Genomic DNA, 27,998 nt, shown 5'->3' on the forward strand with positions numbered 1-27,998 from the left:
TTATACTGTCCATCATTCATTCACAGCGAATTGCGAATCCACCCTCTTCATTCGTCCGAAGACCCCGGATAAAAAGAAACCGACTCTCATTTACTACTGCACTTGCTCCCAGAGAGCAACTACTTAACAAGATGGATTTCACGCGGCGCAGGATCGCCGATATCAGCTCATACATACCAACATCAACCCTCAAATCTCGTGGCGAAGCCGCTCCTGCAGATGCCGAGGCAACTCCAAACTATCACTCAAATCTCGATGGTGTAAACCAACCTATGAATTTACTTTTTAAAGATGCCTTGTGGTGGACCTTGGGTATCATGGCCCTTGTTGTTCTGTCTATCAGAATAATTGAAATCCTGTGGATGAGACTCCGTCAGGTGTCTGCCATGAATGTGTCCGGCCCCAAACAAGCGTACTGGAAGATATCTCAATGGAGCTGGATGCCAAACGTCAAGAAGAACCTCACATACGCTCCTCTATGGAACAAACGTCACAACCGAGAGTTCAAGTTATCCTCTGCTATTAGCATGGGAACGCTTCCTTCGCGACTTCACTTCATCATCCTCTTCATCTACCTGGGCAGCAACTTCGCCTACATGTTCGTCCTCAACTGGCACAATGAGAACAAGCTTGCTTTCTGTGCCGAGTTACGAGGCCGCTCAGGAACCCTGGCCCTTGTCAACATGGTGCCCTTGATCATTTTCGCTGGGCGAAACAACCTTCTCATCGGCCTGCTCAAGATCAGTTTCGACACCTACAATCTTCTACATCGATGGATGGGTCGTATTGTGGTCCTCGAGTCTATCATCCACACTATCGCCTGGCTCATTGTCGCCGTCGACGACTTGGGTTGGGATGGTGTTGGCCATAAACTTTCCCATGGACTTTTTGAAGGCTCAGGAGCCGTTGGCACGGTTGCTATGACCTTCCTCCTTCTGCTTTCCGTTTCGCCTTTGCGTCATGCCTTTTACGAGACTTTCCTCAACGTTCATATTGTCCTAGCCTTTGTTGCCTTCGTCGCTACATGGATTCACTGTGCTTCCTCTGCACTTAAAGGTGGCCTACCTCAGCTTCCCTGGATCATGGCTATCATGGCTATTTGGTTCGCCGACCGCCTCGCTCGTATGCTCCGGATTGTATTTGTCAATTGGTCTTCCAAAGGGTGGACTGATGCGGTGTGTGAGGCTATGCCAGGCAACGTCACTCGAGTCACCCTCCACTTACCACGATATGTCGATATTGAGCCTGGCACTCACGCGTATCTGCGCTTTTGGGGTCTTTGTGCCTGGGAGAGCCATCCTTTCTCTATCTGCTGGGTCAATCATGTACGCGATAACAGCTTACCGATTGCGGAAAAGGATACTCTCCACGCAGTCGACAAGTCAACCATGACCACTACAGTCTCTTTCCTGATTGGAGCACAGACAGGTTTCACTAAGAAACTCTTCGACCGTGCCTCCAGATGCCCGCGAGGTCTCCGTATCAAGGCTGCGATGGAAGGCCCCTACGCCGGACACAACAGCCTTGATTCATATGGTCATGCAGTCCTGTTTGCCGGTTCCACCGGAATCACTCACCAAATCTCCTACATCCGCCATCTCCTCGAAGGATACAACCAGGGCACTACTGCTGCTCGACGCATTACACTTGTCTGGATTATCCGCGAATACGAATCTCTCGAGTGGGTGCGGCCCTACATGGATACGATTCTTCGTATTCCAAACCGAAAAGACATCCTCCGCATCCAGATCTTCGTCACCCGTCCTCAGAACCCACGCGATATTGTCAGTGCTAGCGCCACGGTGCGCATGTTCCCAGGACGGCCAAACGTTCCCCTCATCCTGGCCCGAGAGGTGCAAGAGCAGATGGGAGCCATGTGCGTCACAGTCTGCGGCCCTGGTGCTCTTGCTGACGATGTTCGGGGTGCTGCCCGAGCAGTGCAGGGCTCGACCGTGGTGGACTTTGTAGAAGAAAGCTTTACGTGGTAAACTGCGACGAGAGTGGTGGAAGTAATCAAGAGGTTTCCGTTCGAACTGTACATACTTATCGCAAGTGGGGGTTATATCATGGAGGGAGGTTGATATCACGGACAATCATAGCATAAAAGCGTTTCCATAAAGCGATCGTATTATTGAAGATCTTCAGAGAACTATTACTGGAACGAACCACATTTTTGTTTATATTAGTGACATGTTTAACTATAATCCAGGGCCTGGGAACACCATGTGCTTATTACCATACCCGGTCCCTTAATTGATGAGGCTCGGCCAGGCTAGCCAGGCAAACCTAGCACATGTGATTTCCACCCAATTAAGGTTCAGTTGTCAGATCCAATACCAAAGGAAGGCACGGAGCCCCGTCACTGCCCCGCAAACCTTTTCTCTCAGGGCAGGTGGGACTCCAAGGTTAATGGAGTGAAGTACGTACCTGCCTCATGTCGCGTTTTCCATCAAAGACGCGATTGTCACAGCTACTCCGTACAGCTTTCAACTTTAAGAAAGCGCTAAGACAGTACAGGCCCTTAACGGATACAAGGGCATATCCAGATTGGATCTTAAACTAATGCCTACATTTGAACGACTCATCGTATCGCACCAATGCCTACTCGAACACATGATTCCCCGTCACATTCACGATCACCATCGCCGCCCTCAAGAGCCACACCAGCGCATCGGAATTTAGCGGTCAGAGAACGGGATTCAAGTCGCTCCGCATCTGGAGCCAAGAGGAAGAGAGCGGACACAAGAAACGGAGAACCCGCGAGCCATCGAAGACGGACCGTTGAACCTCCAGCGAGCAGCGAAGACGAGGAGGAAGATGAAGATGTTTACGATCCTGACCAGCCACTGGAGGAGCGCCGCAGAGTCCAGCAGGGCTTCAGAGATTTACTTCGCGATGTGACGGAGAACACTGAGGAATACCTACAAGGGGACTCGCGAGGGCTCCATGAGGCCATTCTCCGCGCCGATGAACTATCGAAGAAAGTGCGACAGACTACAGAAGCAACAATTGACTCGCGGCTACTCGTTAGCACTACCGACTTATCTTACCGAAAGACTTTGAGACTCACACAAGGCAGCCTCTCTCAAGGCATCGATGTTGATGAGTTTGTTTCAAAATGCATCACATATATGAGACACGGTCGAGGAATTATGGACGATAATGCACCCGAGCTCTCGAGCACCCAACGTCAAAGAAGAAGGACCACAAGAGGGGATGAAGATGGCGAGGAAGACATCGGGGATGAGGGTGATATGATGAACTGGCCGCATCTTGGCCGGTTTGCAAGTTTACCATACATCAGGCGCCCCGCCCTCCCCGGGTTCCTCCTTGGGCCTCTATCGGTCGAGAAGAAGGCTCGCAAGATTACAAAGCGAAGTGCCCCCTTCAGGCCTAACAACCTGACGGAGACGCGTCCCGAAGTGCTCAATGTCGAGGATCTGGCCAAGAGGGAAAACGATCTCACCGCGATTTGCGGCAAGATTCTCCATCAATTACAAACTCTCCAGGCGAACATTCAAGAAACTGTGGCGGACCTGATTGATGAGAATATGGACGATGAGGAACAGAACAGGATTATGCATCAACATGGCCTTCGGAGCACCGGTGGCATTGACTTGATGCGGTTCGTTGTGAATCCCAAATCATTCGGCCAAACCATCGAGAACATGTTCTACGTCAGTTTCCTTGTCAGAGACGGCAGAGTAAAGATCGATTTTGATGAATTCGATTTACCAGCGCTTGGTTAGTTAATCATGGCCAGGAGGACTGAAACTCGCTAACTCGATGTTTAGAAATCACAGAGAGGGATGTCGAGGTAGAGGAAGAAGAGGGGACACGACACGGGGCAGCGAAACACCAAGCAATTCTTTCCATGGACATGGAGACCTGGCAGGACATCATTGACACTTTCGACCTCAAAGAGCCCATGATTGCTCACAGAAAGGAGGTGACAACTTCGGGACCTGGTGCGCGGGGTTGGTATAGCTGAGTGGGAAAGGGGAACCATGGACAGACATGCCGACCTTTCAAATCCATCATTCATTGTCTTGAAACACACGGGATAACCTTGATCGCATGTGAGATACCTACTAGGCAGTGGTTCGAAGATGGCCAACATGGTGTTGTGCACAGGCCCTTAGCAAACAAACTGTTTCCTTTGTTCTTGCTCTTCCCTGACCTCTGTTGTCGGGGCAGTAATGAAGAATTGTTCGATTGGCGGTGATGAGCCTTTGTGTAAGACTGTCTGTCCACGGCAAAAGGTGTGCGCCTCGTTTTATTTTTGACACATTGCAAACATTGTCAAAGAAAAGCGTCCGATTCAAAGAGTCTGAATAGACAAAGGCATCCATGCACCTGCAAGCCGCTTGTTTAATCCCTTCATAACTCCCTCCCAGTCCTCGTGTCCCTTGATCGAGTACCAGCAACTGTTTCAATAATCCTTTTCACATTGTTGCAGTGCAAAACCGCTGCCTTTGTCACATTAACCCGGAAATCGTGCAGCAACTTTGCCACACATCCATATTCTCAAATCCACCTTTGTTAAATACCTAGTCAGTCAAGATGTCAGTTATTCATCCCTTCGTCGAATTCGAAAAGGACCTCGATGTTCGAATAGCCGAAACAGGCGCGAAATGGAATTATAAGAAGGACAGCCTCGTGTCAAAACTAGACGAATTCTACGAAAAGGAATGTCTCAAAGAGTCTCTCAAATTTCCAAAGATTGCCCTCAATGTCATGCAAGCTTTTAAAAGGACAGCCCATAGTTCGCTTGAAGACCTGCTCAAATGGGTTGATACCACACAACGGAGTCAGGACGATGAGTCCAAGCGCCAGCTCAAAGATCTGGTATATAGCATCGAGGATCATTTTCAGAGACAGACGTCACGAAACGAGAGACAAAGGCATCACGCAGAACAGCAGTTGTTCAGGGCGGAGAGGAGCCGCCCTCCTAACCCTGCATCAAACCCTGAGCAGAAGCCAGAAAAGCCCGTACCAAAACGTCGAACTTCCGTGTTAAAGCGCGTTGGCAGTGCCGGGAAGGCTTTCGAGCGTGCCATAGTTACTGAGAGGATCATACGTAGCCAAGAGGCCAATTGGGAGCCAAGACCCTCTCGCCATCATGGTCATCCTCATCGGAGACAGAATGTTATGCGCATAGAAAAGACCTTAAATGGCCTAAACATGAATCCCGATATTTCCAGGAAGATGCGGCCGTACAAACGATCGCAAGCTTATGGTAATCTACAAGGGCCGGCTCGTCGCATCTCCATGACGGCCTCTAGATCGCCCACAGCGATCCAGCCCAAGAAGCGGTACGCAACAAGATCTCTATCGCAGGAACTGGATGTTTCCGAGTTGCAAAGTGACGAGCCTGGCAATGTTCCTGACAAGATACACGCAAAATCTTCTTTTAAGCAGGAGCCTGTCGCTGCTCAGGGTTATAAGCTTCCTCGAATAAGCGAGGAACTCCTTATAGACGGCGCATTCATTCTTGGGCAACAACTCAATGAAGAGTTCAGTACTACATCCTTTCTGGCTGATGTTGAAGAAGACTCGGATGGTGGGGATACCGAAGTCGAGCAAATGGCCGAGGAGGGAAAAGGGCAACAGAAGAGGGATTTTGAAGAGAAACCTCAATCTGGGCCTGATGGCACCATTATGCTTTCACCTCACATGGCAATGCGGCTCTGGAAAACCCTCCTGCGTAACAACGAGCGCGTCGATTTTGCAATAGCAGGATGCGAAAACCTGGAAAAGCACGACATCAATGCGAGATCCGTAAATGAACTCATTGATACCTGGGTACCGGCAATAAAGGATCACCATCATAAATTCAGGTTCATCAAGAGTTTCTTTGCTGATATCGCTCGCCATGTGCTCGAAGTCGATCTCCCTCCTAACGCTGCGCGGAAATGGGAAGCCCCTAGCTCCAGCTCTATGCTGGGACACTCAGAAACCTCTGCGGGCACGGAAGGCTCTCAGTGTTTGTCAACTGCTCCTTCCAGCGGATCTCGCGATAGCTTCGTTAGCAGTAACGATGACCATAGCGGTGAAAATGCAGAGATGAACGCAAGTAGTGAAACGAAGCATCCTGTTATTCCAGACAGCAAGCCAGCGACAAGCTTCAGACCTGGAATTTCTCGAGAGTTCAGTGTTCGGCAGCAAAAGATCAAGAAAAACAGAGAGTCCGTGACCCGAGGCCCTTACCTGAGCCCTCCTTCGTCCGCTGGAACGCAATATAGCACGACGCCGCAAAGCAGCCCGAGAGGCGGAGACTCACCCAACAAGTGGCAGAGTAGTCCGAAAGAGGAGAAAACTCCGCAGAAGGACAGTGATGGTGAGAAGGAGGCTGTCTCTGAAGATAAGAAAGGAGATGGCCCTGCTGGAGACATGTCGAGCAACGGCACCGGTGAATCCTCAGACATACCTGAAGCATCTCAAGAGGCGAACACGCCAGCGCCAGGGAACAGTGATACCGGCGATGATCCGGATCCAGATCCTACTAAAGGGGCTACCGCTGATATTGCCCTTTCACATTCATCAACAAAGGCTTCTGGTATCTTCCAATACCTGAAACTGGGGCTTAGGGACTTGATGTTGTTGGCGAAGCTATTGATACGCAATCAGGTCTCGGCTTGGTGCCTTGCCATCGAGTTTGTCTATCAACTTATGTCCTGGTCTTTTCAGCGTTTCATCAGGTGTAGGAATGTGGATAATGACGGTAAAGTGCTGAAATCCCCCAACCTAGTTCAGTATGTGGAGTTGGGTTGTGTTTTCAACCACTTTTTCTTCCTGTATGTTCTTGGTTGGTGGTTAGAGGTATGCCAGGAAAGACACCTGTGGTTTATGGCCAACGGCCAGACGAGGGATCATATGTTGACGTACATGGCGATACAGCTGCCATGGGTATCAACTTTACTCTCTTATTATACAAGCTCTTTGGGGTATATCTTTGGGCTTCCGGGGGCATTGCTATCCTGGATGTTTGCCGGTCTATGTGTTGCTGTGCAGCTTCTGACTTCATCTGTAACTCCATTATGGGCGTCTTTCACAGATGTCGTTGCAAGTGCAATCTTGGTAACCAAGACATACAAACTGACAGGTGGCTGATGGAAATGATAGTGGGTGGGGATTCAGGATTTTTTAGTTTTTGTTTGTTAATAGTCGCTTCGAAGATATAGTGGTGTTGGGTTAAGGATTCTTGGACCCAACGTTCTCTTGGACTGGAGATTAGTTGAGTTGAAGCTGCCTGCAATATCATATTCAGTGTTGGGTTATGTTATGCAGTCGAGGACCAAATATCCAAAACCAACGAGCTTCCATATAATTTAGCTGAAATCGTTCATTTGACCAGAAAGTTATACCCGTACCGAAGAGCCCTAATTGGGCCGAGGTTGAACTCTTATATCGGGCTCTCGGGGCGAAGTAACGTGCCGGATGGATCAAGCTACCGTTGAAATGATATTTGGAATCAATCAATTGTGTGTGAGCTGCCAGTAACTTTGACAGTATCGATCCTATTTGCCAGGGATGTACATGGTAGATAAGGGAACTAAAATGGTCACCTCAGTAAGGTACCTTGCTTGTGTTGCATCCCAGCCTAAAAGTGCATGCAGGGCGGCGTATTGCCTAAGGTACCTAGGTAGGTACAGGTAGTCAACGGTATTTCAAATATGTACCTACACTACAGCACCCAAGCACCAAGAACACTCACCTCACATCCATGGATGTCGGTTGCTCCGTTGTATCCACTATTGACGCTTGAATTAGCAGCCCCGATTTCCAGGGTCTCGGGCCAAGTCAGCCAGAGTCGGCCGATTGATTGTCAATATGGATCGGAATGTTGATGTCATTGAAGAAATGCAAAGACTAATTCCATTCTCAACTGGAATATTACCAATTCAAGTTCAAGCTCGGCCTCGACATTGGATGACAATTATTTATTTATTAATTGATTGATTGATTGATTGATTAATTAATTACCTTGCTCGTAATGATACGTCCAACGTCTCGAATTCAATACTTAAACATCAACGCATCCAGATCATTCCGGCATCAACAACGACTCCTTCTATTTTCACGTGCGATTAATAATAAACAGACTCCAACACACGACTTCAACGTCATACATCTTCAACCTCATATTGCGACATCACCAATCAACAGACCCAAACTCACAACCTCTCTCACTCTACCAGCACAGGATCACAACCTCAGCACGCAGTCAGAAACCTCCAACTCAACAGAAATGTCGTCCAAACTCATCCCTTCAGACCCTGATCATGTCATGGTCATTCGCAATGTCACCCCCAACATTGCCACTTTCTCAGTCCCCTTTTCACGATTTGGAAAGGTCAAGATCGGTGGCCGAGGCACTCTAGGTATGCTCTCCTACTCATAACAAGTAACTTGAGCGCCATACTGACCTCCAATAGTCAAGCTCACCTCTGGAGGCCTTGCCATCTTCTCACCAGTCGCACTCACCAAAGCCACCCAAGCCAAAGTCATGGAGATGGGAGGCGATGTCCGCTATATCGTTGCTCTGGACTATGAGCACCATATATTCCTGTCGGAGTGGAAGAAGGCATACCCGTCAGCCAAGATCATCGGCCCAGAGGGCCTCCCAGAAAAGCGAGCCAAGCAGACCGACGATCCCAAGATCAACGACGATGAGTTTGCTGTTGTCTTCAAGAAGGAAAACAAGCGGGAAATCAAGATCGACCCCGACTTCGATGCCGATTTTGACTATGAATACGTCGACGGCCACGCCAACCTTGAGATTGTCTTCTTCTACAAGCCTGAGCAAGTCCTGATCCAGGCTGATCTTCTCTTTAACCTACCCCCCACCGAGCAGTACAGTAAAGTGCCCGAATCAGAATTGCCCGCAGATGGAGCTGTTGGCAAGCTCTTTGCCTGTGTTCAGAACCCCCGTGGCGATACCAAGTGGTTACAGAGATTCAACTGGTATCTACTCGCCAAGAACCGTGAAAGTTTCAACGACAGCATGGCGCAGATCGCCAAGTGGGACTTTCATACCATGATTCCTTGCCATGGAGATGTTTTAGAGGGAGATGGAAAGGAAGTGTTTATGAAGGTGTTTGACTGGCATCTCCAGGGACACAAATAGACGTAAAACATGACGAGATGACGGTGACGAGATGACGGTGACGAGATGACGGTGACGAGATGACGGTGACGAGATGACGGTGACGAGATGACGGTGACGAGATGACGGTGACGAGATGACGGTGACGAGATGACGGTGACGAGATGCTGGTGGTGATGTTGTTGTTGTATGAGCAGAGCATAGAAGAAGAGGAGTTGGGGGGGGGGGGGTGATGTACAAGTATCTGTAGTAATTTGTAATAATACTGGCTGTACATATGCTCGAGAAATTCTTTAATAGACCGACCAGTCTGATAGTCTTCCAAGAATGCAACACTAAACAACTTCAGGATTCTAATACCACCATATCTTGACTGGCCTTAAGACAGCATAATGGTTTGAAATTTCAGAAATTGACTAAACATTGGGTATAATACTATTTTGATGCCGAAACGCCAGTATTGCAACAATCTTCCATGCATTTACTCTTGCCCTTATCCAGTGTACGCCTCTTGACGCCTTCGCTTCTATGTGTCGCGATCCCATCGGACATGAACTCTCGGTTGCGTGACGACTCTGCAGCAGAAATAGTCGACTGCTTCCTCACTCTTTCTAAATGTGTAGTCTCGGGGGTGGCTGATGGCTGTATCGATTGTTTTCTTGACGGAGGCTCGGGCTCCATCTCTACAAATCCAAAGACAGGATGTTCGACATTGATCAATTCACCTCCTTTGTGAACGTAGTCGCTGAGTTTCCCGAGTATAACAAACTCAGCCTTGAGTTTTACCGAGTAGGCCACTGTCTTGATGCCCTGTTGCCACAGGAAATTATTGGTAAAGCTAACGGCGAGGAGCGTGACATCGACTATAACGATTCCCACGTTAATAGCGAACAGGTGCCAGATTATCGGAGGAGTCTGGTTTTCAGCTTCTTTTCTCTTGATGATCTCCATCGTTTTCCAAATGTAAAGACCTGAAAGGAAGAAATCTTGAGCACAGAAGAATGCCAGCTGAATCTTTTGGACCTTGATGAACGCACCGTTGCGGTCGAGTTTTTGCTGCGTGCTGATAGCAAACAAAAGAACAGTAACCGCGCTGTGCCATATAATAGCATTAAGGATAACCATCCATTTCGTAACCTTCAAAATGGTGATACTTTTGACGAGCAAGTTGAGTCGAGAATATAGAACAAGAGCTTGGCCAGTAGTCAGGAGTATCCAGCCAATGTCGTTTATGAACATATTTGCAACGTCCCCTACAACATCGAAATAGCGAACCAGCCAGCCACTCGCATACGGCAGCACACCCACAGAAGCCACAGCAAGGCTCCATGAGAAGAGGTCGTTATGCCGCCTGGATGATGTCAAGATGAGGAGAAGCAGCTCGATGCCATTGTACAGCGAAATAGTGGCACAAGTCTATAAAGCGTGTTAAATGGAGTACTCGAGTATCGAATTCGACAGGGGCCGTACTATGACTATCATGGCCTCTGGGGTATATCTCCCCGAAGACGTAAACTTGGAGGCGGCATCGGTGCGTCTCGAAAGAGACATGTTGGCCTTCTTTGGGCGGGCCGAGGTCGTGGCATGGGTTGGAGCAGCAGAGAGCAATGCTCTAGAGAGAGAGACAGCATTGAGTCCGAGAGTTGAAGGTTGTTGAGATTACTATAGGCATAACTAGCACCTAGGTAGTTATGACGCTGACGCCTCAAAAGGCCGCACGTGATAGGTCCAAGAGGACCTACAGAGGCTCAGATGCTGGGGCTTGCTAGGCCAGGGATACGAAATGCCTAGAGTTTTGGTGCATGTCTCTGAGGGATATCCATTGATTGATGGGGATGATGGTGTGGCTTGTAGGTTTGGGCTATGCGCTTTGAAGATTGGGATGCGCCTAGCTATGCAGTATCCATGTCCGCTATGAGACAGGACCGCGGATCGGGATATAAGTGCCGCAGAGGGTAGCTACATACCTAGGTAATTTACGAAGTAGTATGATATGAACCAATGCCTGGGACTGGTCAATTTATTTAGTCGGCAGACGGAAAGTATAAGAAAGTCTGGGGTCATTAGGCATCGAGATGCCCTGTCATGTCTACTTGACTACTCCGTGCCTTCATAAGAGTACCTTATCCAGGGGCACTTACAAAGAAGCTCGACTAGCAATGCTACGTAGCATCTTGGTTGATATTCGGGAAATGAATCTCGACACATGCCCATGTTTGGTTGATGAAAATACGAGAACGTGGTGTATCCCATCAATAGTCACTACGGACTGGGAAGTGAGCAGCTAAATAAAAAGCAAAAAAGTGTCAATCCTTAGTCCGGTAGTAGAGGTTCCAATGATGCGGTAACGGCGGCTGATCAAGGAGCTAGCCACAAGAGGGAATTCATAGACAAGCAAATAAAGGGCTTGGTCAGTGGCTCAGCGAATGATTGATTTTGAAAGTACGTGAATAGAAAAGAAACATTCGCGTTTCGATTGCTCATCGAGGAGGTCAATGAATCTTGGCTCTGAACAGCCAGAGTGATATCTGTGGAGTGCCTTTATATGGATGGAAGCTGAGGTAGACTTACTATGTATGACGGGGCCCATGTGATCTTCTCCACCGTGATCAAGCTGATGAGCTACCTTAGCAGGTACCATGAACGTCACTCTAGGTTCCTTATCTTATCGCAACTCAACACCAGCCACTACCACTACCAACCTGCCTAAGGTATATTCACAACGCAACTCAGAACCTCCAACACTAAGAATAGCTCTCATTCTCTGCGCGCATTTCTACTTCTCTTCTATTCACACAGCATGACATAGCCTATCATGTCTGAGTACGGGCGCATGGACCCGTTCTCCTTTGCGGCTTCCAAGGACGTCCATCATCCAGTGACTATTCGCATGTAATGCCCCTCAAACCGACCCCCCCCCCCCCCCCCCCATCATGGGAATACTGAAGCTGACATTTGGCAGTATGAATCTTGAGGGCGACGAACCTCCCTTCAAGTACTCCACTCTTCTCGAGCGCCCCGACCTGCGCCACGTTGGGTCCAACCTGAGGTCCGCGACATTGCTCACTGCCCTGACTTATGCGATAGACTAACAAGAGCTGTTAGCCCATGCTCTGACCTTTATGTCACAGTGCAGATTTGGGCTGGATCGAAACCCTTGACTGTCCCTGTTCAGACCGCTTATAAACCTTTTCGATCCGAGCGAAAGTACGATAACCCCCGAATGTGATGGCGCACGACGTATTGACCAAGTTAGATGGAATGAGTGGCTACAGTTACCTATTACATACGACTCCTTACCAGCGAACTCATGCTTGGCTATAACAGTATGGGATCTATCGCCGACTGGCGGTAAAGGGGCCATTGGCCATGCTATTCCGTTTGGCGGCACGACACTGCCCATGTTTGATGAGGACAATCAAGTACAGAAGGGAAGGCAAAAGTGTCTTGTTCACCGATACAAGAATGCAGACGGCACCGACAACTCAACAACGCCCGCGTTGGTTTCCACAAAGAAGAAAACAACGCGAAAAGGGGAAGTCCCTCCACTAGATAAAGACGCAGAAGAGTTAGAACGGATGGAGACCTTGTTCAAGAAACACGAGATGGGCGAGATCCCTCGGGTTGACTGGCTGGATCAGATGGTCTTTCGAAGCTTTGAGAAACGAGGCCTGCAAGCTGCCAAATCGTCAATGAAGATGCTCCAGAGACAACGAGCTATCAACGGTGAGAACGGCCCTGACAGTCAAGATGGCGAAAACAAGGATGGACGCCCTGGACAGTCGACGTTCTTACTAAACGTGGAGTTGCCACGTTTCGATTTCCCTGTTGTCTTCGCTGACCACGAATACGATCCGCCCCCGATTTCAGCTTTCCAGAATCTCTCGGTTTCGCAGGCAAGCCTCGCAAACCGTCAGCCGGAGGTTCATTACGGCCCAGGCATCAATGCCGTGGGCGAGGGCTCTTCGGCGCCTGGGAGACGGCTCATTAAAGTCTATGACCCTGAAGTTGGACATAGAGACAACCCTGCAGAGGCCAAGCACCGAAGACTGTTCAGAAGCTCATACAGGCACGGTATCATTGATAAGAACTTGAAGCCGAATGCCAAGGTTCGAGATGAGCTCAATCTCATAATGTCGTATTCTCCAACCCATGTTCTCACCCCAGAGGAGGCAGATCTGGTATGGAAATTCCGTTACCACTTGACACGAGACAAGAGAGCGTTGACAAAGTTTGTCAAATCTGTCAACTGGAGAGATCACGGCGAGGCAAGACAAGCTATTCAAGTTCTCGGGCGCTGGACTGCAATCGATGTTGACGATGCGCTGGAGCTCCTCGGACCATCCTTCGACAACTCTGCTGTACGTTCGTACGCTGTAGACAGATTACGAAAAGCCGACGACAAGGAACTTCTGCTTTATCTTCTTCAACTTGTCCAAGCGCTCAAGTATGAGCACATATCAGCAGATTCAGAAGAGGAAAGCAGTCAAGACTCATCTCTGGCTCGTTTTCTGATTCAGCGTGCGGCTGCCAACTTTTTGCTCGGCAACTATTTTCACTGGTATCTTATGGTTGAGTGTGACGATGCCAGCCCTGAGCAAGGTATTGATAACCGCAACATCTACCGCAAGGTCGCATACGACTTCATGGCGGAGCTTGTCAAACAGCCAGATGGCCAGGAAACGCGCAAGACTCTGTTGCGCCAAGCAGAGTTAGTCGCTATTCTGTCAAGAATTGCTCAAGAGGTCAAGACCTCGAATGAATCCATTCCGAAGAAGGTCGACCGAGTTAAGCACTTTCTGGCTGATCCCAAGAACGAGTTGTTATCATTCGACCCGCCCTTACCGATGCCGCTTGACCCTTCAGTACTGATTACGGGCATCATACCAGACCAAACAGTTGTGTTCAAGTCTTCACTAAATCCCTTCAAATGCACCTTCAAGACAGCAAACGGGACCTCCTATGCCATTATATTCAAGCTGGGCGATGATCTTAGACAAGATCAGCTTGTTATCCAGATCATCACTCTTATGGATCAACTGCTGCAGAAAGAGAACCTTGACCTCAAGTTGTCGCCCTACAAGATCCTGGCGACAAGTACTTCTGCTGGCGCTTCGCAGTTCGTACAATCCCAAAGCTTGTCAAGTATTGCCAACAAGTTCAAAAACAACCCAGCTTTGGCCTACCTCAAGATTAATAATCCGGATGACAATCAACCTCTTGGCGTCCGACAAGAAACGCTGGACACGTACGTAAGATCTTGCGCAGGGTACTGTGTCATCACGTATATCCTAGGCGTTGGCGATCGTCACCTGGAGAACTTGCTTCTTGCACCTGACGGCCACTTCTTCCATGCCGACTTCGGCTACATTCTTGGCAGAGATCCCAAACCTTTCGCGCCTCTGATGAAGCTGTCCAAGGAGATGGTGGATTGCATGGGTGGCGTGAACTCGGAGCACTACAAGCAGTTCAAGCAGTACTGCTTCCTTGCGTTTACGGCACTACGCAAAAACTCAAATCTCATTCTCAATCTCTTTAGTCTCATGGTCGATGCCAACATCCCTGATATCCGACTCGAGCCTGATAAGGCAGTGCTCAAGGTCCGAGACCGTTTCCACTTGGAGTTGAGTGAAGAAGAGGCACTGAGTCACTTTGACCGGATCATCGAGGAGGCCCAAACATCTTACGCCCCCGTTGTCATTGACAAGCTGCATGAGTGGGCACAGGCTTTCAGGGCATAGAATGATTGGCAATGACACAGGCAACCGGAGTTGGGGCGTTCATATAATGTATATTAGCTTTTGCTAGGCAGTAAACCAGATCCTGATATTTGACATGCTATTATTTGCATTTGTCATTCCTTTCGTTGAGGACCTGTGTCTGTATATCCTTCGGCTCAATGGTTTAAGGAAGGGCTACTTATCACACTTTGCAGTGGCCTGGTTTACCTGTTCATAATGGAACAGCCAGCCCAGCCAATCACGATGTACGTTATACTCTTATTCACGTATTTCTATCCCGCCTATGTCTCACCAAATGTGAAGATACCCTTGCCCTTACGGAATCCTTCAAGACCCTGCTGTACGGCATTGCGCAGAGTCTCCTCCTCTGTCTCCCAGTCCCATTTGACCTCCTCGATAGGGACGTCGCGGAACTGGCCAGATCGAATGAGCTGAAGAATATCGTTGATGGCATGTCTCCTGCCGGTAGGATCCTCCTCATTGAGTCTGCTGAGCCAGAAACCAAGAAAACGGACATCCTTGAAGATAAGGAGAGCGAGGGGTAGTGAAACTGGCTGTTTGGCCATGCCGCCATAAGAGACCATGGTGGCGCCTTTGCCGAGCGACCGAGCGATTGTAGTTGCTGACTTGCCACCAACACAGTTGAGACCTAGACCGATCTCCTCACGACCCTTGCGGGTGATTTCTGCTAGTTGATCCTTCCACTGGGCAGCTAGAAACTGGGTTTCGGTGACGACGACATCTGCGCCGAGGTCTTGAAGCTCTTTCTTCAAAGCGTTAGTCGCTCTGGGTGTTTCGCGATCGCGAATAACGTTGATGCTCCTCAAGCCCCAGAGCTTTCCAAACTGGATGGCAGCTCGTCCAACACCAGAATTGGCACCATTCTGAATGAACCACTGGCCACTGCCAACCTCAAGGGGGCGCATACCCATACCAGCTTGAAGACCAGCACTGGGTCCATAATGTCGCAGGATGCGGTAGGCGGTGCATGGGTTGACGCTCACGGTTGCGACTTGTGTAGGAATCAAGCCCTCCTTATCGATCTTGATGAACTTATCGGCTTCAGCAATCGCATGTGTTCTCCAAGTACCGAACTGGCCGATGGCGGGGATGACCCAGTCGCCTTTCTGTAGCGAGGAGGAGGGTGAGCCTGTGGAAACGACCTCGAAAACACCTTCGTTACCGGGAATAGCGGAAGGTTCAGCGGTACCAATTAAGTTGGTGAAGGGAGGCATAGAGCCATAAACTCCCTGGACTGTGTTGACATCGGCGGGGTTGATGGGAGCGGCGAGAGTACGGACCAGGACCGAATCCGAGGGAATAGAAGGGGAGACAGAGTGACTGTGAAGCCTACAGACAGTTGTTAGTCTTATTGGCGGTGAGATATATCATACACATACTTGAGAACTTTGGCTGGGTCTCCGGGCTTTGAGAAGACGAGAGCTTTAGCCTGTGTGTAGCCATAAGGACCCGACTTATGTCGTGCGGCGATCATGGGAAGTCGGGTCATATGTTGAGCACTGAGCTTAGCCGAGGGCCTTGCAAGTCCTGAGGAGGCGAGTGGCCTGAGGCGCAGACACTGCGAGCTAGCCATTGCGATGAAGGTCTGCAACCGATTGCCGAACTGAAACAAGAAGATTGATTAGCTTTGCTCAATTGAGGTTGATGCTTGATTCAAGCTCGACGAAACAAGTCCAGCCGAGCTCGGGTCAAAACGATTAGTCTAAAGCTCTATGACGTGAAATATTGACAAACCAATTAGATTATGCGATTAAATGGGGCCGCATCCCCAGCCAGAGAAACAGAAATTCTAGACCTTGTGAAGATTCTGGAGGGTCCAAGTCAAAATTGATTAGATTAATGAGTGCGGGTGGGATGGATGATGGATCCATTCCCGCGTTTGTGGAACGCGGGGGGCCTTCCTAGATCGGGAGATGTCGACGAGACGGGTAACACAAGAGATAAGATTGGGAATAGCGTCAGAGTTTTTACAGCTTGAATAGGGAACGAGAATTGTCTGACTGCGCTAGCTTGGACGCTTCGTAACGAGTGAGGTACTTGACGATACTTCCCTATCATGACTCGCAATGGCGAGAAACAGCCCAAAGAAATCGGAGCCTTTTTTTTTTATCCTGCAAATGCTGGAGGTTGGTCCCAGGACTTGATACCTTGGAAGAAAAACTTGGGTTGTTTCTCCTATGCACGATAAAGGGAGGATAGTCATACATAGTCCGATCTAGAATTGCTCTAACAGAAAAGAGGAAAAAATAGGCAAGACAATTGTGCCCTGAGTGAAACATGTTTTAGTCTTTTAGGCGGGTTCCTGGTCTCCCGTGGAAACGCAATCCAGTCCAACCAAGAATTTCTCTCCGCTGGTCGAGTCATTGTGTTGAAACTGCGCCTTGAGCGCCAAGGTACTTGTGAGGATAGATACGAGCTATCTGAAAGAGTAATCTCGGCAACAAGGCAGCTTGTGAATATGGTCAATGTGTTATAGCACTGTTGACAGATAACAGCTCGTAACTTCCTATCCGCCGTAGGTTAGTAGGTACTGTACCTCGATTATCGAAATGGAGCCGTTGATATAGGCCCGGTTGAAACATGTTGGCGCCAACGTTTCTTCTCTCCGTCGAATGGGTGGTTCATCGAGTCTCGACACACGTCTGTGGCGTTAGAAAAAGGGTGTTTTCTCGGGGTTGTAAGGGAGAAAAGAGAAGGGAGCGACAGTGAATATGATGAATTGACTTTTGAATCATGTATGATCAACTCAACGATCAATCGGTGCTTTCTTTTGTGAGTTTCCAATGCATCAACGGTACAGCAGAGTTGATTCAGCCTTTTTGCTTCGGAATCGTTCACCATTTGGTGTCATTTTCGTCAATAGTCTCGGTCTGTCCCGTAGTCTTGAGTGATTGCATGATGGCTTCCAAGATTCAAGGTCAGTACTTTGGGGGTACCTCCAAGCCTCGACAGCCACACGCTGCGAGAGGGACCGCTATCCCCCAAATCGATTAGACCAATCACCATTTCGGTAACGCAGTGTACTAGGCAGTACTTTGCGTGCCCAAAGACGCCCAATTCGCGTGGCTCAAGCAGGGTCCAGGGAACAGTGGGCTCGCTGCAGTCTGGGTCTCTCAGGGGCAAGGTCTGAAAAGGAAACACTTTTGTATGGCACTCGAACCGTAAAGTACTCCCAAAGTAGCTTTATTAGGTTCGCTGCCAGCCACGACATTCTCCACTTGCATCAGGAAGGTCATACTGTACCTCTCATGGCTCTTTCTCCTCCAGCCTAAGACCCGGTCTTGCATCAATTCTTCTCCTCTGAACACATCCTCCTCTCCGTCCAATTTCTCCTCTCTTCTATCCTACAACATCTAGTGCCTCATAATATCTCTCTCTACATCAACTACCCATCGCCTCAATTGCTCCCCACGTCTGGGATCATCGTCCTTGTTACCAAAAGCACGCCACGCCGCGTGTTGGATCCCTGCAACTTGCAGTCAACCACAAGCCACCAGACCCTTGCTCCAATTTTGCACCTCTACTTCGTACCTTACCTTACCTTACCTTACGCTACGCTACAGCACTGTGCTGTCTGCAACGCTGCGTCTGTACCTTGCCTCGTTATTCTGCGGTACCTCTCCATCCTGGTCAGGTCAAAACCGTTGACTAGAACTCTCCTTTCTCTTCGCCCTGTTCTTGCGGGGAGTTTGAGACTCAGCTTCGTCATCTAAACCCGCTTGTTGGATCCCAGTCATCAATTGCAGCTTCATTGAGATTTTTGATTGCCATTCCAATTCTCTTGTTGAGCTCCTAGGCCCTCGCTTCGCCTAAGGTATCCTGCTTTTGCTAAATACCCCTTTCCGAATTCGGGCCCTCGCCATCGAATCAACCTGCCTTCTTCCATTCTCCGTCTGATCCGCCTCGTCTCGTATCGTGCACGAATCACCAATTTACCTATTTTCCAATCATGTCGTCTCTTTTTGGCAAGAGCGGCGGAGGTTCGCGATTCCAGCTGCCTGCTCTCAACCTCAATTTTGGTAGTATCACAGACGGCACCAATATTCCACCGCCTCCGGAATCACCTGTTCAGAAGGTCCCAACTCCTCCACAGACACCGCCACCCGCCAAAGACGTCAAGGACGAATCCAAGAAGGAACCGGGACAGGACACATACAGCAGTGTCACCGAGGACGTCAACAAGAACACACCTCAGCCAAGCATTACTGCTTCTTCTAATGGTAATCTCGCTGGAACCAAGCGCTACGCCGACGAGGATGCTCCTTTGAGCCCAGCTGCTTCAAGCCGCCAAGGCAGCATCCGTCGCCTATTCAGTAGAACCATGTTGAATAACACTTATGCAGAGGGCCAGATATCATCGAACGGAAGTGTCCCAGCCGCCGGCGCCGGTGGCCTTGCCCGGCCGAGCAGCCAGGGTGGCGCAAGCTACCTCGACGAGCGCAAGTCTAGGAGAACCAGCGGCTGGTTCAGGCGCATGAGGACCGGAGAGACGATCCCCAACAAACGAGCCAGTACCATGTTTATGGAGGAAGGTCCTCGTGCACCGACACCTAAGAAACAATCCGGCCCGCCGCCTCCCATGATACCCGAATTGACCGATCTCGAAAAGGACAATGGAAGCTTGGGTTCTGATCTTTTCAAGAACATCAAGTAGACCGACGTTTCATGCGACACCCAGAGCCAAATTCGCCTGCCGTGCTCGACTCGCCAATAATGGCTGGACAGCCACCCCGTTTTTCCTTTTCAACTATTTACATATTCAAAGACCGGAAATTGAGACAAGACAACACATTACACCTATTTTTATTATTATCGATCGAGCCAGAAGTAGTAGCAGCAGCAGCAGCAGCATCACAACATGGGCCGGTCCAACCACTTCTGAAAAAGCGTTTCTTCTATCGTGACCGTTTTCTACGCAACCAGAAGGATGTTCTCAGCCCATGTCTTTGGTTGGGGGGAAAGGGTGTCTGCAGTGGAGCAGGGGGGAGAAGGAATCAAGAGCAGTGCAGTATGGTGAAGGCAGCTCATCAAGATACCCAACTCGTTTCGCGAGCTCACTTATCCGGTGTGCGAATTATGGATTTGTTTTCTTCTTGTTTGGCATTGCTTCAGTTGTCTATGCTATGCGCTATGATACTACAATGCAGTGTATCATGGTCATCTTACGGGTTTCATGTCACTATTTGTCATTTATTACTTGCCACCATCACCTGAACGGCCCCTGCTACTACTGTGCGGAGAATCATCTCAGATTATTATTTCTTTGTGAGAGTTACAAGGCTATTCTTTTCAAAATTTCTTGGAGGTGACAGAAAGGAGCACGCTGCGGGTGTCCTTTTGGATCTTACACATCTATTTCTAAAGAGGAATTTGTACAGATAGGTGATTCTGTTTTGAGAGAAAACAAGGAGAGCTTTTGGAGACAACATGCCAAGACACTGGTCAAAGCTCCGTCACTAGAGGGAAGTCTCCCTTTGTTATTGGATATGAGGCTTATGAAGAATTGAACCCCAGATCCTTACTATTCACGGTCCTTGATCTGATCCATGCGCAGGGAAGGCTGACTAGAGATCTGTGATGGTTCCGCCCGTGGCTTGCTTGTGCCGTAATCTGAAGCACAGATCAGGGTGTACAAGTGCTTCGGTGAACGTCACTGTTTCTATAAATATTCTGATGTGTGCGTATATGAGGCTGTGCAGAGTTTGTTGTGAGATATCCGATTCATGCCCGTCCAACAATGTGACGGTAGTCTAGGAGATGAGGTCCTCAGCGATACATCGTCACTCATACGTTCAAGCCCTCCTTTTTCAGCTTCGCATACAGAGCGTCCTTAGAAGCTTCATACCCAGGTACCACAATGCCTTCACCTGTCGGAACTGGTGCATTGAAAAGTGGTACAACTCTCGTTTCCCCCTTGGTCACTTCGAGGATGGTGCCATTTCCATACTCTGGGTTAACGACAAGTTGCCACATGCCTTGAGCCACTTCTTGAGGATCTAGCAGAACTGTATCCTCGTCTAGCATGACTGCTTTGGTTGGGTCTTCATGCCACAGAGGAGTCTAGTGGTAGCCTCGCATTAGCAGTCTTTCAAAGTCTCGCAGAGACTCTGGCGAGCTTACCTCTACTGCGCCGGGAGCAATACAGCCGACTCGAATACCGAGTTCATCACGTAATCCCCCCAATGCTCTCACAAACCCATGCAAGCCATGCTTGCTCGCAAAGTACAAGGGCGTTGCTATGCCGGCTAAGTAGCCTGCCATGCTGCCAACATGTACAAGGCATCCCTTTTGCTTCGTCTTTGTCCAATGCCCGATAGCCAGCTGACTGAGCCGAATGGGAGATACCAAGTTCACATCCAAGACTGCATAGTGTCCAGGTTCCGCATTGGCATCATCTCGAGAAACACTATCTTTGTTACTCTCAGTTCTGGGTGGTTCCCAGAAGGAGGACCATTGAGGCTCGAACAGACCGGCTCCTGGAACGACAATATCGACAATTGTGAACTTCTCCAAGGCCTTCTCCCAAGCAGCCGCCAACTGTGACCAAGATGTAACGTCGATTTCTTGAAACAACACCCCAGCTTTACCGTCGATGCCAGGGAACGGATATTGCTTCAGGAGTTGTTGAGCTTCGGGTCGCAATTTGAGATCGGCAATGAGGACCGAACATCCATTGTCTAGGAGTATATGGGCAAAGCACAAGTTGATACCTGTGCTTCGCCGTCAACCAATAGTCCACGAATCCTTGCAGGTCTATGTATTTGGCATGTTCATACCTGAGCCACCGCCAGTGACAAGCGCGGATTTTCCCTGCACAGACGTTGGCATATTCCTTTTGATTAGAAGTGTTTCACTTTAAGGTTGTTAAATTGTTGGTGATCCGATCGCCAGCGAGGGCCCAATGACTCGAGTTGTGTCTTTCAGGGCTGTATGACCCCTACTCCAACTGTTATATGAATCAGCGTTGCAGTCGCTCGCTCAACTGTTTTGAATAAGAGAGTTGATATTAGAGAGGAGAGTGAACTGAAGTGCAGTTTCTGCGGGGTAGTCTGATTGTCGTATGAAAGGCACTAGGGACATGCATGGGCTGACGAATGAATTGACTGCGTACTTCTTCATATGGGTTTCATGCAAAGTCTAATCTGTGTGCACTGTATCTGTATATGGGTATTCTGACCCCTGTTACTTGCAGCGATATGTTGTCTCACCTCCTCTCTGAAGCATTCATGTCAAATCAAACACCAGCCTTCTCCTCATCTCCAGATCCTTGCACCTGCATCGTCTCTGAATCCGAATCCTCCGGTTTGCCCTCCCGACAAGCCCATCCATCCACTAATCGCAACGTTTCACGGCTCCACACGCGGTTCATGAGCGATAACCGGACGGGAACTAAAGCGATGATGATCAGAGGGAATGCAGGGGCCGCAACTGTCAGCGTCACCCCAAAAACAATACCTGTCATGATGATCTGTGTGACAGTGTACATGTGAATACCGAACCAGCTAACATTATCGGGGAGGGCAGGGAGATCAGATGGCGGCGTGAGTAGGTTTACAACTCTTTCAAGAATAGGGTTGACAGTTAGAGACTGGTAACCCATGAAGAGGAACAGACCAGCTAGCACTGATGTCTGTGTAAGACCCAGAAGCTTCTGTAGTGGGGGAGACACAAAGATCAGAATGAGAGAAGCTTGAATAAAGTGAGAGTATCTCTGCTCATATGTCCTTGCGACTGGCCGAGGCGAATCTGGCTGTTCCCCTTCTTCCGCAGGAGGACTCTCTATGACATAATACATCAACGATTCTGAGTGAAGCGGCGCTTGAGGTAACAGGCCGTTCGCAGGAGGAATCCCAAGAATACCGCAAAGGATGGTAGTGGTTCCCAAGAGAGCAACATCCCAGGCATACCCGCCTGGCTTCTTGGTCCCGTATCGTTCCACGGTGCAGATAATGCTGCTGATTTCGTGGTCGAAGTAGAACAAGACCGTGACGATGGCGCCCGGGATCATGGATAAGAAGACCCATTCGATAGGTATCTCCCAGAAGCGAACAAAGAAAGTCGATCTGTCTGGGTTCGTGGGTCGAAAGCTGGTTTGGACTTCGAGCCGTATATGATCTAATGATGCTAGTTCCCCGATATATGGAATTCCGATCCAGATGATAATGGAAATAGCAGCAGCATATTCTGTAAGTCCAAGTCGAACATAGCGATGGAGCATAGGCTTCCACGAGTTTGCGGTAGACAGCAGAATTGCCAGGAGACACGTTCCCACCGCTCCAAGAACAGCATATAGAAAGGCAGCAAGGGAGACTCGAGCGTGGGTCCGCTTCAGCTCCATTGCCGCCTTGTGGAAGTAGATGACACTGTTGAGGAGTGAGAAGATGTCGGCGCTGAAATGGGTGACATATTGCATAGTCCAGTCATGCGCGTTGAAGATGGCAAGGAGATAGTGCATCCAGCCAGCGTGGATGAGGGACCATGCCATGACTGGTAGAAATTCGACCTGGGAGGTGTTAGTCAATGGCCACCAGTATAAATGCACACTGTTTATCGACTTACATGAAAGTGTGTCTCGCATAGTTCGTAGATGTTCTCGGCCAGCACCGAGAATGGGCCTGTAACGCCCAGAATCGTAAGAGGTTGGCCCGAGAAGCTAGGAGCTCTTGTCAGAATGTGTAACGAGGTATGAAAGGGTGTTCACATGCTACTAACAGAGAGAAAATGAGGCCGCATAGTCCAGTGCTGAACACAACCTCGATGGTGCCCCACGACTTGCCGGTCAATGTGTATAGATCACTGGCAAAGGTGATACCGGGAAGAAGGTTTGTGAAGAAGATGTAGACTGCACTTGCAACCACCTGTTGATTGAAGATCTGCCAATCTGACAAGTATCGACTCTTGAGGTTGATAACATCTTCCTTCAGCAGTCGAAAGGGTTGAAGTTTTCCACCTCTTGCAAAGTACCTGGATGCTCGCCCTCCTCCATTTGCAGGGCTCGAGGCATCATCCTCAGCCAGGGCATTTTGAGTGTTTGGTGTAATGGTATTTCCAGAACCGAGCGTCGGCGTCCGCTCGACATTGATAGTGTCTTGGATAGGCTCTGGCTCAGCCATTGTTCACAAGTGACAGGACAGGACAGGACAGAATTTGTCGTTTCTGCTAAGGATTTGAAGCACATGTTGGAAATTTGCATGGTCCCGGGGGCTCTGAGTCAACTTATTATTCTCTCAGTCTCGCTATAACTTAGCCTTTGTTCTGGTGAAAAAGCTCAAGACCAGTCTTGGCCTTTTCTTGGCTTTGGTGATTTTCCTTGGCTTTCTATAACCTTTTGCCCTTGTCGGTGCCGTAAAGGGCGAGGCGGCACTTGGCTGTGTCTCCCCATGCTGTGTCCTAATAGTATAATAAGCCGCGTGGGCAATTCTCCAATATCAATTGGTTCAACAGGTTCTCGACGATACCGAGAGCTGAGCATGACGTAACTCCTGTTATCGCCAGCTCTCATCGGCACGTGCGGAGGGGCGAGGCTGAACTTGGTGGGGCACTAAGGCGAGGCTGAGGATCAGATTTACATCATGCCCTCTTTTTCAGGGTCCTCTTCATCCTATCACATCTCAATGCTCCACGATACCCAACTCGAAAAGCAACGGCGCTTCTTCAATTCCCTGTTGAACAAGACGTACTACCGTAAAATCACACTGAATCGAAACAATGGCACAGTTTGTCCCTCGGCAAAGTTTTGTCGTACCGAACTCGATACCGAAAACGTACTATATCGGCCATCATGCCAAGGGCTTCGGCGAGATGACAAAAATGAAGAGCCACATCTCTCTTGCTCTCGAATGCCGCGACGCTCGGGTCCCTTTCACATCGCACAATCCCAATCTCGATCGCATCATAGCCGGTAACGAACGAATCATCATCTACACAAAATGCGATTACACAACAGACACTCCAAATCTCCAAAACATACTGCGCAAGATTTATGGTGATAATATCATATTCTGGGACAAGAACAGACCCTCGACGACAGATAAGCTACTTAAAATGATCAAGAGCGCTACCGTGGCGCACGATTCACTAGTCGGTTTGCGGGCCATGGTTGTCGGAGTGCCCAATGTCGGCAAAAGTTCAGTGCTCAACGCTCTACGCTTCAAAGGCATACCGAGGAAAACGGCTAAGGTAGCCAGGACTGGAGGCCAAGCAGGCGTGACGCGCAAAATGGGTACAAATGTGCGCATCCTCGACCCAGAGGGGAAGAGTAAGGGCGTAGGCTTAAATGGTGCATTTCTGTTGGATACCCCCGGCGTCTTCCCGCCCTACGTTCGTGACGGCGAGGCTATGCTAAAATTTGCGCTCGTGCAGGGCATAAAAGACGGGTTGATACCAACCGAGATACTGGTGGACTACCTCCTCTATCGGATGAACCTCTTCAAGCCGACCTTGTATAAGAGATACTGCGAACCCACCAACGACGTTCATGAGTTCCTTACCGCCGTTGCTTGGAAAGACGGCCTAATAAAGTTAAAGGGCGTTCCTGATTTACAATCGGCTGCTAGCAGAATCCTACACTTGTGGCGACATGGGAAAATGGGCAAGTTTGTGCTGGACGATGTATCTGACGAGGGATCAGAGAAGCACCAGCAGTCCATAGACAACCCTCCTCTAAGTCTAAACCAAGCAAAGAAACAGAAGAAACAAGCAATCGCACAAGAGAAGGCAGGTGCCTAGCATTCTCAGGAATCCATTTCTGTTGCATACGTTGTATACTAGAGCATACTCCATGTACACTATTTAAGCCTATTCTGTCATCTCATGCCAAACTTGATTCGAGTCCTCCTCCTCCATGCCTCTCAAATTGTGCAAAGACGCCAATGACCGAACCCTCGGGCCGTACTAGGGTATATATAGAAAGGTAGCCGGAACAACAGCTTCGCCTCGTGAAGCGGTTCCATAGAAATAATAATATCGACAACAGACTATACACAAGCTCGTACAGCTTTGCCTGTTGCATCTGCTGCGGATGCTGGTGACGCCCTTTGATGCTCCTAACCGTAAACGCCTTAAAAAAGAAATCGAGCGCAGGTCCCTTTTATCTCATCATGATGGACCTACTGAAACAAAATGCTGCCGTCAGGTATACTGATTCTGCCACTTGACCATATCTCGTGTCAGGACATCCATCATCTCTATACAGTTCAGATCCTTAAAATCTTTGCCCCCAGAAGAGCCTGCTGTATCCTCATTCTCTACAGAATGGGAATCTGAGGGCTTTTGCGGCGATGCTTCTCCGTTGCTTGCGTTTCCGTTCGTGCCTGGGATTGCTTCCGCTGCAAGGTCTACTTGGGTCCTTGAAATGAAATCCATTATGGCACCGACACGCCGCTTCATATCCACCATATTCAACTTGTGATGTAAGGCGGGCTTTGACTTGCCATGTCGATGTTCACTTGTAGGTTTCGTGTGTGTAGGGGTGGGCTCTTCGCCGTTCTTTTGAATGTCCCTTGACATGGATCGTGCTGGGGATTCGCCATCCACATCGCGGTCCCTCGTGTATTGGTTCCTGCCTTTGCCCTTCTTATGTGTAGCTCTGCCGCCGCGCTTGGCGGTGCTTGAGACCGTCTGGTTGCTCGCAGGGGGTGTGTCGGGAACGGGCAGCGCAAGTGCAGGGGTTTCCATAATAACCGGTGTCTCGATGCTTTTGGTAGCGGGAGGTTTAGCAACGGCAGGGGGTGTTTCCTCTGAAGGGTCAGAATCTATGCAATGATCAGTACCCTGCTTAATCAGAATGTACGCTCCAACATACCCTCTCCTCGTCGCCTTTCTGCGCGGCCTTTCCTTTTATCTGCAGCTTCCTGTCGCTGGCGCTCTTTATCTTCCTTCTCCGTCTTGGTTCGCTGGTTCTTGCTGTTACGAGCTTTCTTGGCTCCATTTCGAGTATTGACCTCCTCATCTGATTCGTTGTAACTTTGAATCTCGACCAGCTCAGTAGGAGGTGAGGGTGACATCGAATTGGTTCTCTGTCGCTTTACACTTAATGGGTTCCTCAGTGATGCCAGTTTCTCATCCCGTGGCCGAGCATTGACGGCGATTGACTCTTCACTATCGCTTCGTCCCCGTTTCGCTCGTCGGGTCACGATTTCTTGTTCATCTTGAGGGACATCTTCTTTACTTGCTTCAATGGCACGCAGGAGTTGCTCGTCTTCATAAGCTCGGTCGCGGCTATTCATTGTGGATCGGCGTTTTGAGGTTTGTGAGGCGGAAGTTGGGCGCGAGGTCTTACTCGTGCCAGTCTTGGGTGAACGATTGCCTTCCTTGGCAATTGAGGTGGCTCGAGATGTTGCGCGCGACGGCCGATTATGGGGGACATACTTGGACCATTTTTGGCTGCAAACAAACTTGTCAGTACTCAGGTTCGTGGGAGGGCCGCCCAACATGTGTTGTCCAAGATTTCAAGCAACCAGAAAAACAGGAAATCCATGTCGCCAGCAAAACATCATACTGGGTAATTCACTTACCCGTTGCTTGCAGTGTATATTTTATGGAGATCTTTCCGACATTGCTCGCAAAAATATTCTTCGGGAGAGCTCTCAGCGCTAAAGATGCCGACACAGGCGCCGTGCTGCCAGACCTTGCAAATGTCGCATTGAACGAAGAAGCCGGTAACGTCTTCAGTAAATTCTATGGCATTGAAGAAATCTAGGTCGGCGCCTTCCACGGGTGGGCGGCCCGGGTATTCTTCTGCATCACAGATACATCGCACGGCTTCGTCCTCCTCTTCTGGGAGGTCGTCGCTACCATTCGCCATTTCAAAATTATCGGGTTTCAATGTCTTATCGTTTTCGTCTTCGTGGTTACGCTTTCGCCTTCGACCGAGGAGGGTATCGTCAAGATCTTCAAATGGCTCCGAGGACAAAGAGTCACTTGGTGTGGATTTGTTGGAAGACGGTTTGGCGACTGATCTCGTATTCCGCTCAACTCGACCAGATGTGCTTGAGGATACAGATGACTGTTGGGATTGTGAATTGGTGGCACGGGCTCTTGATGACCGTCGCGGCGAGGGTGGTGCCATTGAGGGAGCCGGGTCACCGATCTGAGGTGACAGAGGAGAAAATGGAAGAAAGGGCGAG

The 27,998-nt window shown here is 49.3% G+C and overlaps 13 protein-coding genes across 13 annotated transcripts; 7 read left to right on the forward strand and 6 right to left on the reverse strand.

Moving 5' to 3' along the window:
- Positions 1–131: 131 nt before the first annotated feature.
- FPRO_09460 (uncharacterized protein) lies at positions 132–1,988 on the forward strand (the record flags this gene model as incomplete). The annotated part of the gene is made up of 1 exon (XM_031232855.1): positions 132–1,988. One exon carries the CDS (start codon positions 132–134, stop codon positions 1,986–1,988), a length of 1,857 nt encoding a protein of 618 aa, XP_031082750.1.
- A 609-nt stretch (positions 1,989–2,597) lies between these two features.
- Positions 2,598–3,991, forward strand: FPRO_09461 (uncharacterized protein; the record flags this gene model as incomplete). Its single annotated transcript, XM_031232856.1, has 2 exons — positions 2,598–3,744; positions 3,795–3,991. 2 exons carry the CDS (start codon positions 2,598–2,600, stop codon positions 3,989–3,991), a joined length of 1,344 nt encoding a protein of 447 aa, XP_031082751.1.
- Positions 3,992–4,563: 572 nt separating this feature from the next.
- Positions 4,564–7,113, forward strand: FPRO_09462 (uncharacterized protein; the record flags this gene model as incomplete). The annotated part of the gene is made up of 1 exon (XM_031232857.1): positions 4,564–7,113. The coding sequence occupies one exon, from the start codon at positions 4,564–4,566 to the stop codon at positions 7,111–7,113; it is 2,550 nt and encodes an 849-aa protein (XP_031082752.1).
- A 1,138-nt stretch (positions 7,114–8,251) lies between these two features.
- Positions 8,252–9,130, forward strand: FPRO_09463 (uncharacterized protein; the record flags this gene model as incomplete). Its single annotated transcript, XM_031232858.1, has 2 exons — positions 8,252–8,384; positions 8,439–9,130. The coding sequence occupies 2 exons, from the start codon at positions 8,252–8,254 to the stop codon at positions 9,128–9,130; spliced, it is 825 nt and encodes a 274-aa protein (XP_031082753.1).
- A 414-nt stretch (positions 9,131–9,544) lies between these two features.
- Positions 9,545–10,660, reverse strand: FPRO_09464 (uncharacterized protein; the record flags this gene model as incomplete). Its single annotated transcript, XM_031232859.1, has 2 exons — positions 9,545–10,525; positions 10,580–10,660. The coding sequence occupies 2 exons, from the start codon at positions 10,658–10,660 to the stop codon at positions 9,545–9,547; spliced, it is 1,062 nt and encodes a 353-aa protein (XP_031082754.1).
- Positions 10,661–11,021: 361 nt separating this feature from the next.
- On the reverse strand, positions 11,022–11,323 carry FPRO_09465 (uncharacterized protein; the record flags this gene model as incomplete). Its single annotated transcript, XM_031232860.1, has 2 exons — positions 11,022–11,068; positions 11,251–11,323. 2 exons carry the CDS (start codon positions 11,321–11,323, stop codon positions 11,022–11,024), a joined length of 120 nt encoding a protein of 39 aa, XP_031082755.1.
- Positions 11,324–11,924: 601 nt separating this feature from the next.
- On the forward strand, positions 11,925–14,850 carry FPRO_09466 (putative 1-phosphatidylinositol 3-kinase; the record flags this gene model as incomplete). Its single annotated transcript, XM_031232862.1, has 4 exons — positions 11,925–12,001; positions 12,072–12,158; positions 12,215–12,316; positions 12,366–14,850. 4 exons carry the CDS (start codon positions 11,925–11,927, stop codon positions 14,848–14,850), a joined length of 2,751 nt encoding a protein of 916 aa, XP_031082756.1.
- A 281-nt stretch (positions 14,851–15,131) lies between these two features.
- FPRO_09467 (uncharacterized protein) lies at positions 15,132–16,444 on the reverse strand (the record flags this gene model as incomplete). Its single annotated transcript, XM_031232863.1, has 2 exons — positions 15,132–16,200; positions 16,251–16,444. 2 exons carry the CDS (start codon positions 16,442–16,444, stop codon positions 15,132–15,134), a joined length of 1,263 nt encoding a protein of 420 aa, XP_031082757.1.
- Positions 16,445–18,820: 2,376 nt separating this feature from the next.
- Positions 18,821–19,525, forward strand: FPRO_09468 (uncharacterized protein; the record flags this gene model as incomplete). Its single annotated transcript, XM_031232864.1, has 1 exon — positions 18,821–19,525. The coding sequence occupies one exon, from the start codon at positions 18,821–18,823 to the stop codon at positions 19,523–19,525; it is 705 nt and encodes a 234-aa protein (XP_031082758.1).
- Positions 19,526–20,655: 1,130 nt separating this feature from the next.
- FPRO_09469 (uncharacterized protein) lies at positions 20,656–21,699 on the reverse strand (the record flags this gene model as incomplete). The annotated part of the gene is made up of 3 exons (XM_031232865.1): positions 20,656–20,931; positions 20,992–21,548; positions 21,648–21,699. The coding sequence occupies 3 exons, from the start codon at positions 21,697–21,699 to the stop codon at positions 20,656–20,658; spliced, it is 885 nt and encodes a 294-aa protein (XP_031082759.1).
- A 406-nt stretch (positions 21,700–22,105) lies between these two features.
- FPRO_09470 (uncharacterized protein) lies at positions 22,106–23,984 on the reverse strand (the record flags this gene model as incomplete). The annotated part of the gene is made up of 3 exons (XM_031232866.1): positions 22,106–23,374; positions 23,431–23,524; positions 23,584–23,984. The coding sequence occupies 3 exons, from the start codon at positions 23,982–23,984 to the stop codon at positions 22,106–22,108; spliced, it is 1,764 nt and encodes a 587-aa protein (XP_031082760.1).
- Positions 23,985–24,579: 595 nt separating this feature from the next.
- On the forward strand, positions 24,580–25,599 carry FPRO_09471 (uncharacterized protein; the record flags this gene model as incomplete). The annotated part of the gene is made up of 1 exon (XM_031232867.1): positions 24,580–25,599. The coding sequence occupies one exon, from the start codon at positions 24,580–24,582 to the stop codon at positions 25,597–25,599; it is 1,020 nt and encodes a 339-aa protein (XP_031082761.1).
- A 402-nt stretch (positions 25,600–26,001) lies between these two features.
- Positions 26,002–27,940, reverse strand: FPRO_09472 (uncharacterized protein; the record flags this gene model as incomplete). Its single annotated transcript, XM_031232868.1, has 3 exons — positions 26,002–26,624; positions 26,675–27,255; positions 27,387–27,940. The coding sequence occupies 3 exons, from the start codon at positions 27,938–27,940 to the stop codon at positions 26,002–26,004; spliced, it is 1,758 nt and encodes a 585-aa protein (XP_031082762.1).
- Positions 27,941–27,998: the final 58 nt, after the last annotated feature.

The sequence above is a fragment of the Fusarium proliferatum genome (assembly GCF_900067095.1).
Source record: "Fusarium proliferatum ET1 genome assembly, contig: FPRO_scaffold006, whole genome shotgun sequence".
NCBI lineage: Eukaryota > Fungi > Ascomycota > Sordariomycetes > Hypocreales > Nectriaceae > Fusarium > Fusarium proliferatum.